This window comes from Trichosurus vulpecula, chromosome 1 (genome assembly GCF_011100635.1).
Source record: "Trichosurus vulpecula isolate mTriVul1 chromosome 1, mTriVul1.pri, whole genome shotgun sequence".
Lineage (NCBI taxonomy): Eukaryota > Metazoa > Chordata > Mammalia > Diprotodontia > Phalangeridae > Trichosurus > Trichosurus vulpecula.
In genome coordinates this window covers 307727883-307737178 of record NC_050573.1, presented here as the reverse complement: position 1 = coordinate 307737178, position 9296 = coordinate 307727883, and the positions used below count along the sequence as shown (strand labels likewise).

At 43.8% G+C, this 9296-nt stretch overlaps 1 protein-coding gene across 1 annotated transcript; it reads left to right on the top strand.

The window, feature by feature from the left end:
* The first annotated feature begins 4357 nt into the window (after positions 1-4357).
* On the top strand, positions 4358-7636 carry SEPHS2 (selenophosphate synthetase 2). The gene has a single exon (XM_036740855.1). The coding sequence runs from the start codon at positions 4780-4782 to the stop codon at positions 6139-6141; it is 1362 nt and encodes a 453-aa protein (XP_036596750.1). The 5' UTR covers positions 4358-4779; the 3' UTR covers positions 6142-7636.
* The last annotated feature ends 1660 nt before the right edge of the window (positions 7637-9296 follow it).

Below are 9296 nucleotides of genomic sequence, written 5' to 3'. Positions count from 1 at the left end.
TGTTTTCCTGCATTATTAATGAACCAAGTGAATCAGATCTAGACTATTCAAAAAAGAAACTACAGCCTGGGATCCCCTCTACAGGGGAGGTAACAGTCCTGGGGGCAGACATAAGGGTATATCAGCAGGGAAAATGTACTGTCTTTCTTCCTTACATTCTCTTCAGGTACAGGGAAAATCGCCTCTCCCGTCAATCTCTCAATCCACAAGCATTTATTATGTGTCAGACACTGTGCTAATACCACTCAATAAACTTTTATGTGTCTACTATAGAAACTTAAACAGTGGTCCAGTCCATGCAAATACCCAGGTTAACACTTACCAAAGCTTGAAAATCAGACATTCTCTCCTATGTAAACAGAAGTGCGTTAAGTATGCATCCTCTTCAGAGAGAAGGGAGATGAGGAGATTTATGAGGATTCGCGTCTTAGAAAAATCATATCTTGTCCACTATAATAAAATCCTCACATTTATGGACTGATGAATTTGGGGGAGGGGGAATAGTTAACCTTTCTTATCTGTCTTCCTTGCTAACGTATCATCTATATGGATTTAAAATGTTCTTTTTAAGTAAACAAAGATATTTTGCTAATTAAAATGTCCAAATCATGGTGCCAAGTAATGGGAAAAATTTTGTTTTTTACTGAACAAAACAATAAAGATGTGAAATACAATCCATATAATCTTTGTCTACGTTATTTAAATAGTTAAGGTAGAAAGGAAGGAAATAAACATTTATTAAGTGACATTTATTATGTGTTAGGCATTGTGCTAAGTTCTTTATGAATTTACGAATATAGAATTTAATTCTCATAATATGCTTGGGAGATGGGTGCTATTATGATCCCCATTTTACAGCAGAGGAAATTGAGGCACACAGAGATTAAATGACTTGCCCAAAAGATTCCAGTATGTGGAACTGCTGAATTCAATCCCAGGTATCCCAGGGAAGCTATGGCTGCAGTTAAAGTTGTCACACTCTTAAAAGTTCAAAGAAAGGTTTCAAATGAGAATACTCATTTATACGATATAGAAAAAGAAACTCCTCCCATGCAAAATTCTCTGGATAACAGATATGACAAAGAGTAGTGGCACCCTTCATACTTTCTGACACCTTTTCTGACTATATGGAAACTCATTTATCGAAAACATTGGATGGAGGTATTAGTAGGAGCCTGGCCATCTGTATGTTTCACAGTCTGCATTAGGTTAAAGAGTTACACACAGAAACTCCCAAGCCCCGCTGTGAACTTCACAGTTGTGACCTGTTATAAAGTCCTGAGTTTAACTCCCAGCTGTTACTGAGGTCTAACCTCTACTGGCCTCATTTTCTTCATCTATGCAAAGGAGATTGGACTAAATTAGCTCTGAAGTCTCTTCTAGCTGGTCTACAATCTTATAGCTTAACGAGGAGGAGTTAAAGTGTCATCCTACATGAAATGGGGTTGGGAGGTGGAGGGAGAGCTGGTAAGAGGAGACACATAAGAGGCAAAGCAGTATTTAGAATCTTCTCTGTTTTATGGGAATCCAAGTTCATCCCCTTCCGCACCTCTCCAATCATTTTGGATGGGAAGACAGCTCACATCAAATCTATCTAACTGGATTTAAATCACTTTTCTGTGATCCTACTTAGAATTGTCATTGCTATGCCTATGGAGAAAATAGTAGAATACAGCCCTTCTGCTCTCTGAGGTTGATGAGGTTTGAAGAGGGGGAGACCCCTCAAGGACTGAAGTACTGGCCTCATGTTGGATGCCAAAGAAATGATGAGGTTTGAGGGGGGACTCAGGGCCCCCCCCACCAAGACCAGAGTACAGGTGAGGGTCTTCTGGAATGAGTTCATGGATTCAAGCATTCTTTAAGTCAAGATGGCAAAGGTTTATTGTAACGCCAATATAGCCGGCAGAGTTCCTTAGGGAACTTGCAACTTAACAGGAGTGATGCTAAAGCTTATATAGGAAAAGTAGTGGATTATGTGCCAGATATGCTAATTAGGTGATAACATACCACCTTGGTCACAGGCATCATTCACTAGTGGAAACCAGGGGAAGGGGATTGTAAGGGGTATATTTTTAAAGGTCCATTATGTCTGTAGCAGGATAGTTTTGTGAATTGATGTCCGTAGCTTGACCTCTGGATTGAACATAACTTTGGGAATCAATACATGATTAATTCTGTGGTTACAAGATAGTTTTGTTTATTTTTGCAAGAGAATTTCTTCAGAGGTCAGCTTGTTCTTGTGATGGGGCCCACTCATGAGCCACTGCTAGGCATAGTGTCCTTGGGCTGGGGAGAAAACTGTCAGGGATAGTGTTTTGAAGCTAGAGAGAAATCTGATCTTGGAACTGGGGTCCAAGCACAAGCATCCAAGCACTCCATCAATGTCAAGCAAAACAAAAGGGGTCTATCATTTTTTTTTGGAGGGGGAAGGCAGGGCAATTGGGGTTAAGTGACTTGCCCACGGTCACACAGCTAATAAATGCGTCAAGTGTCTGAGGCCATGTTTGAATTCAGGTCCTCCTGACTCCAAGGCCGGTGCTCTGAAGTCTATCATTAAGGAACAGAATATAAAATACCGGCTGATCACGTCCTCTGCATTGCAGTCCTCAGTTCTCTAGCCTAAATATCAACAATTCTTTTAGGAATGGGGGCAGGAATAGGGAGGGGGCCTCCCTGGATCACAGTTGGGTTCTGATAGCTCTGAGTGAGTGTAAATGGCAATCGTTTCTATTTTGTCCAGAAACCCTGAGGGTCTTTCCTCCCAGATGGATTTTTTCCTTATCTTGATGAAGAGGCCATTCTTTGCCTCATTTCTCACCTAGCCTTCCCAGCCCTCCCAGCACAGAGTGAGTGTAAGCACTAAATGGTAACTATTTCTCTTTTGGGTGGGAAGCCTGAGGGTCTTCCCCTCCCAGTTTGATTTTTTTTTTTTTGAGTTTTGATTAAAGGGGCCATCCCTTAATTAACTTCTTAAAGAGACCTATTCACTGAATGGGCATTACCTCACTCTAAGTGAGTACATGAAAAGACCTGAGCCCAAAAGGGCCAGGTCTCCTAATGCATCCTGGGCCATCTCCAGTCATCCTGGTGAATATCAGGCCACTGGACCCAGATGGCTCTGGAGGAGAAAGTGAGGCTGGTGACCTTGTACAACCCTCCCTCACTCAAATCAAAGTCAACTGCAAGTCATGTCATCATTTCCCGGATGCCCTGGTCCTCTTCCAGAGCAAAGGACAAACACAACCACAGTCTCACCTACCCTTAATCACTGCATGGGCATTGCCTCGGACAGAGATCTGGAAAAGCTTAAAAAGGCCAAGGTCTCCTACATTATCCAGGCCCATCTCCAGTCATCCTGATTTATATCTTGCCTTTCTGATGTCATTGGTGGTCCTCTTCAAGAACCAAGGACAAACAACAGCCAACAAGGGAAGGACGTGGGATGGGGCCAACAAGCATTTTTTAAGTTCCTGCTACGTGCTAAGCACTTTACAAAAATCCCATTTGTTTCTCATAACCCTGTGAAGCAGGTGCTTTTCTTTTATAGTTTAGGAAACTGAGGCAGACAAGGGTTTAGTGACTTGCCCAGGGTCCTGCAGGTCTCAGTGTCTGAGGCTGGATCGGGAGCTTGACTCTTGACTCCAGGCTCTGGGCTCTATTGAATGGCTTCCCCAACCGCCTCAGAACTTAGCAGTGAATTCCAAGCCCTTAGTTTGCCCTCCTCTGGATCTGCTCTAGCTTATCCATTTCCTTCCTAAAATGTGCTGCCCAGAATTGAACGCAGTACTCTGGACGTGGGGTCTCAGCAGAGTACAGAATGAGCCTCACCTACCTACTCCTGGACACTTTGACCCTTAATGCAGGAGAAGATCCTATTTCTGGGTTGTCAAATCACACCGTCTATGCGGAGCTTGTAGCCTCAGATCTTTTTTGGGGGGGGGGGGAGGGGTTGAGGGAGAACTGTCATTATCTGTACATTTTAGTTTTTAAACATAAAGACTTTTAACGCACCTGTCTCTACTAAATTCCACCTTACTACATTTACCTGACTCGTACAGTCAGTCAAGAGCTTTCTGGACCTTTACTGTTGCAGCTTTGTTTCATCTGCAGGCAAGGGGCCGTGGGTAGGCTGGACTGGGGAGTGAGGTCGACCTGGATTTGAATCTTATCTCCAAAATCACTCGTGTGACCCAGGACTAGACCCTTAACTCGTCAGTTTTCTTATCTGCAAAAAAGAGGCAGCTCCTCAGCCACGACCCCTGGCTGCCAATCATAAGCTGATCATTAACGGCCAGACCCGCCTTTAACACTGAGAAGCAGCGGCGGGCCCTCGGAGCGCAGTCCCTCCTCCCCCTTGGGAAGTTGCACGGGCAGCCTCTTTGCTAGAAGGCCCAGAGCCAGTTAAAGCTGGGCTCTTTGCGTGGGGCCGGCCGGCGCATTCCGCATCCTCTCCTCCCACTCGTCGCGCGCTCTGCGGCAGCAGCCCGGGAGCTCGCGCACGAGGCAGCACGAGACCCATTGCGCTGCAGCCCGGAGCTCACGCCGCGGCGCGGCACTGGAAGCTCTCGGCGGCGGCCGGGAGCTCGCGCCCCAGGGAGCGGCGCGGGACTCTCCTCGCCCGGCGTTCAGCAGCAGCCCGGGAGCTCGCGCACCGGACAGCATGAGCCGCTCCGCTCATTCTCCGCGTTAGAGGCTCAGCGGAACGAACGCTCGGTAAAAGGGCAGTTAGCAGTAACCTCGCGAGAGTCGGGCGCGGGCGGGGGGGACTGAGCAGGCGCTATGGCTGCGGCGGCGGCAGCGACGGTTGGGAACGGAGCCGTCACCCCGGCGATCGGCGGCTCCTTCGCCGGTTCCTATCGCCCCTTTGAGCCCCAGGCGCTGGGCCTGAGCCCCAACTGGCGCCTGACGAGCTTCTCCGACATGAAGGGATGAGGCTGCAAGGTCCCCCAGGAGGCGCTGCTCACGCTCCTGGCGGGACTGACGCGGCCGGAGGAGCGGCCCCCGCGGGCCCCCGGCCTAGGCCTCGGCTTCGGGGACAGCGGCGCGGAGGAGGCTGCGGGGCCGGTCGCCCAGGAGCCGGGGCCCGATGCCGGGCCCTTCGTGCCGTCGGCGGCGGGCGCCAGCCCCTCCCCCCCCACCCTCGGCATAGGAATGGACTCCTGCGTGATCCCTTTGAGACACGGAGGGCTTTCCCTTGTGCAGACCACGGACTTCTTTTACCCTTTGGTCGAAGACCCCTACATGATGGGACGAATCGCGTGTGCCAATGTGCTGAGTGATCTGTACGCCATGGGCATTACCGAGTGTGATAATATGCTGATGCTACTCAGTGTCAGCCAAAAGATGAATGAGGAGGAGAGAGAGAAGATCATGCCTCTCATGATCAAAGGCTTTAGGGATGCGGCCGAGGAAGGAGGGACATCAGTGACTGGGGGACAGACCGTGATAAACCCCTGGATCATAATTGGGGGTGTCGCTACTGTGGTCTGTCAACCTAATGAGTTCATCATGCCAGATAGTGCAGTTCCTGGGGATGTGCTGGTGTTGACCAAACCCTTAGGAACCCAAGTGGCAGTCAATGCCCACCAGTGGCTGGATAATCCAGAGAGGTGGAATAAGATCAAGTTGGTGGTAACCAGAGAAGACGTGGAATTGGCCTATCAGGAGGCTATGTTTAGCATGGCCATGCTGAACAGAACTGCGGCTGGATTAATGCACACTTTTAATGCCCATGCCGCTACTGATGTCACTGGCTTTGGAATCTTGGGACATGCTCAGAATCTTGCAAGGCAACAAAGAAGTCAAGTATCCTTTGTCATTCATAATCTCCCAATCATCGCTAAGATGGCTGCTATTAGTAAGGCCAGTGGGCGATTTGGTCTTCTCCAGGGAACATCGGCAGAAACTTCTGGGGGTTTACTGATTTGTTTGCCCCGAGAGCATGCCGCTCGCTTCTGTGCTGAAATTAAGTCTCCTAAGTATGGAGAGGGTCACCAAGCATGGATTATTGGCATTGTGGAAAAAGGAAACCAGACAGCCCGCATCATCGACAAACCAGGGATTATTGAAGTCACACCACGTGGAGCCACTGTACCTCTTCATCCCAATAATTCCCATGCTAGCCTTGAGCCTGGTTCATGAGATGGCAAAGCAGCATTTATTTGGACCTTATAGACTTGGACACAATCATGGATCATTTTAAAGGACTACTTATTGTTTTGGGGGAGGGGAAATTTCCAAAGAAACTTGTTTGAATGGTAAAGTTGCCCACTTTGGGTGACTTTCTTTAATGAGCCAGTTAAGGGAAACAGCTGCTTTTGTGCTTCTTTCAATGTCATAAATTATATTTTAGATGTTTTCTACTCTCTGGATGGGTTTGGCCTTCTCTTCTATAGGAGAGAAGCAGAATAATTTTATTTCCCCTTCCAGCAGCAAGATGAAGCTGTTAAAGTTTGAGAATTTTTCTTGAACTATGTGATTAGAGAGATTGCTTGGTTGATTATATTCATATATAGGAAATTAGATTATTTATTGAAGGTGAAAGACACATTGGAAAGAACTTAGATCACAAGCAAATAAGCCTGGAACAAAAACTTTCAAATTTGTAATAGGTAGGATGGTATTATCTGGAATTATTTATTGGGTATTTTTTTTCCCCCTGAAGTGTTGGCTCTTCCCCAGCCTGGCCAAGAAGTGAGCAGCTTGTCCAAAGGTTGGGAAGTAATGACCTGAAGCCATTCTGCTAACCTAGCCTTTTGTCTCTATTTATGATGCCTCTCCCATAAAACCCTATTAAGGGCTGGAAGAGGCTGAGCAAAACCTCAGAGCCTAGGCCTTGGTGTCTCTAAAATGTATAATCTTAAGTTGTCAGTTCCTGGTCACTCAACTAATAAAAGTTAATTTTTAGATCTCGATAAATAAATAAAATCTAGATAAACTGTATTCTTAGCATTCCTCTTATCTATCAGTGTAGCAACACTTATCAAAAAAGGAAAAGAGAGAGTCTGGCATGATGTGTTCCTTGATGCCATGCTGGTTTGCTATGAGTACTGCAGCCTTTTCTAGATACTCATGGACGATTTATTTTCTAATACATTTTATTATTTTGATAGGTATCAAAGTTAATCTCTCTGGCCTGTATAGTTCCCTTTGTTGAAAATCAGTACTTTACCCTTCTCCAAGTCTGGGGCACTTCTATTCTGGAAAGTGTTCTAGACAGAAGAGATCTGGTTTCAAGTCCTTCCTCTGACAGTAGTTATGTGATGATCATGGGCAACTCATGTAATCTCTCTGACCTTGTTTCCTGTCACTAAAATATATTTGTATTTACTTCACAGGGTTGTTATGAGGTGCAAATAATGCATGTAAAGTGCTTTCCAAATCTTAAATATATAAATATTAACTATTTCATATATCACAGAAAGTGGTTTAGCAATCATATCCTCCAAGTCTTTTAAGTGAAGTACCCTGGAAAGTAGTTCATGTGGGCCTAGTTCCTTGAATTTATTTAGTCATGAGTCCTCAATATATTCTTGCTTATCTTATGTTTCTATTTGTTATCCACTTTTGTCTGTCCTTTCCAGTCCAAAGACTATTCCATTTAGAAGAGAAATAAAGAATTGAGTAATTTTGCCAAGGGTCAAATGAGAATTATCTATGTAAAGAACTTTATAAACCTTAGAGTGCTATATGTTATTGCTATCATAACTTGTTATAGCTTTGTCCATTCTAGTCAGTAGTACTATCCCATCTTTTATTCTTCTCTTTTTACCAATATAATTTTATTTCCCCTTCCAGCAGCAAGATGAAGCTGTTAGAGTTTGAGGATTTTTTTTTGAACTATGTGATTAGAGAGATTGCTCGGTTGATTATATTCATACATAGGAAATTAGATTATTTATTGAAGGTGAAAGACACATTGGAAAGAACTTAGATCACAAGCAGATAAGCCTGGAACAAAAACTTTTGATAGTTGCTTGTGTTAGCCATGACCCACCAAAATCTTTTTTGTTGTCTTTATATTCCTGGCCAGCCTCAGCCTTTTCCAAACTTTAGTGCTTTTTAACACTTTTTATAGTATCATATAGACAAAGCCTCCCTTTTCCTTCTCAATGTTGCTTTTTATATCTTTAGAATTTCATCCTTGAGAGCCTTCTATGCTTCCTGGACCCATTGCTTTGCAAAATTTTGTCCATGGGATCCTGCTTTCTATGAACTGTGAAATCTGTTCTTCACCTATCTCAGGATGCCTGCTAATTTTTCATAAACTTTAAGATGGAATGGTCACTTCTCTTCTAGGTTGCTATCATTTCTACTTCAGTAGCCAGTTTCTCTTTGTTAGTGAGAATCAGCTCTAGAATATAGTTCACCTTGTCACTCACTTCCATTACCTTTTGAAAGATAAAATTATAAAGGCAAGGCAAAAAATTATTGACTGCTCTGCTTTGGTCAGTAGATATCTGGGTAATTGTAGTTTGCTGTCACTACTGTATCAATCTTCCTCGTTAGGATTTTTAAAAAGATCTATTTCCCAAAACCTCTATTTGTTCCTTTTTTATGTGTGAGCCACAACAATGTTTTCTTCCTCTTTCAGCTCGTTTTAAGTGCATTTTCACCATGCTTCTCCTTCTGACTCCTGGATTTTCTCACATAAACATTTTCTTAATTTGCTATTCTTTTCTATTCTCCTTTTAATCTTTCATATAAGACACATGTCCTTCCAGAGTAATTTTCTAGACATGGACCTCATCTCAAGTCTCAGTGATATCTGTTAAGGTTAAATTTGCTTTCTTGAATTTAGATCTCTAGTATACCTTGTTTATTATCCAAACTATGTGTATTTGTACGTAGAAACGTGAAGCCCTGGGTTTTATTGTAAGCTCCTTTCTTGACTTTTGTCTAATTACTGGGCATTTGCTTTTATTTTTCTATTTTGTAGCTATACTCTATTGTCTTTTTTGGTAGTTATAAAAAGGCAAGTTTCTTTTCATTTCAAAACCTTTTTTTTTAATTAGATGAGCCATGATTCAGAAATACAAAACTTTTTCTTAAATACCATCTTAACTATTGCTTTACTTCCCATATCTCTTCAGAAGCCCTTTCCTTTTATCATCAGCAGTGATTAAAACATCACCTGTACTGTTGGGGTCCTTATTATTTTGCCCATGCTTTTCTAGATGCCTTTGGCAGTATTATTTGTCCCTGAGTGAATCAGCAGAAATTGGTTGGTAATAGCTCTCAAGCTTAATAAATCTTGGCAGGCTCTCCATCATATCTGGGACACATGCCTTAGGAAT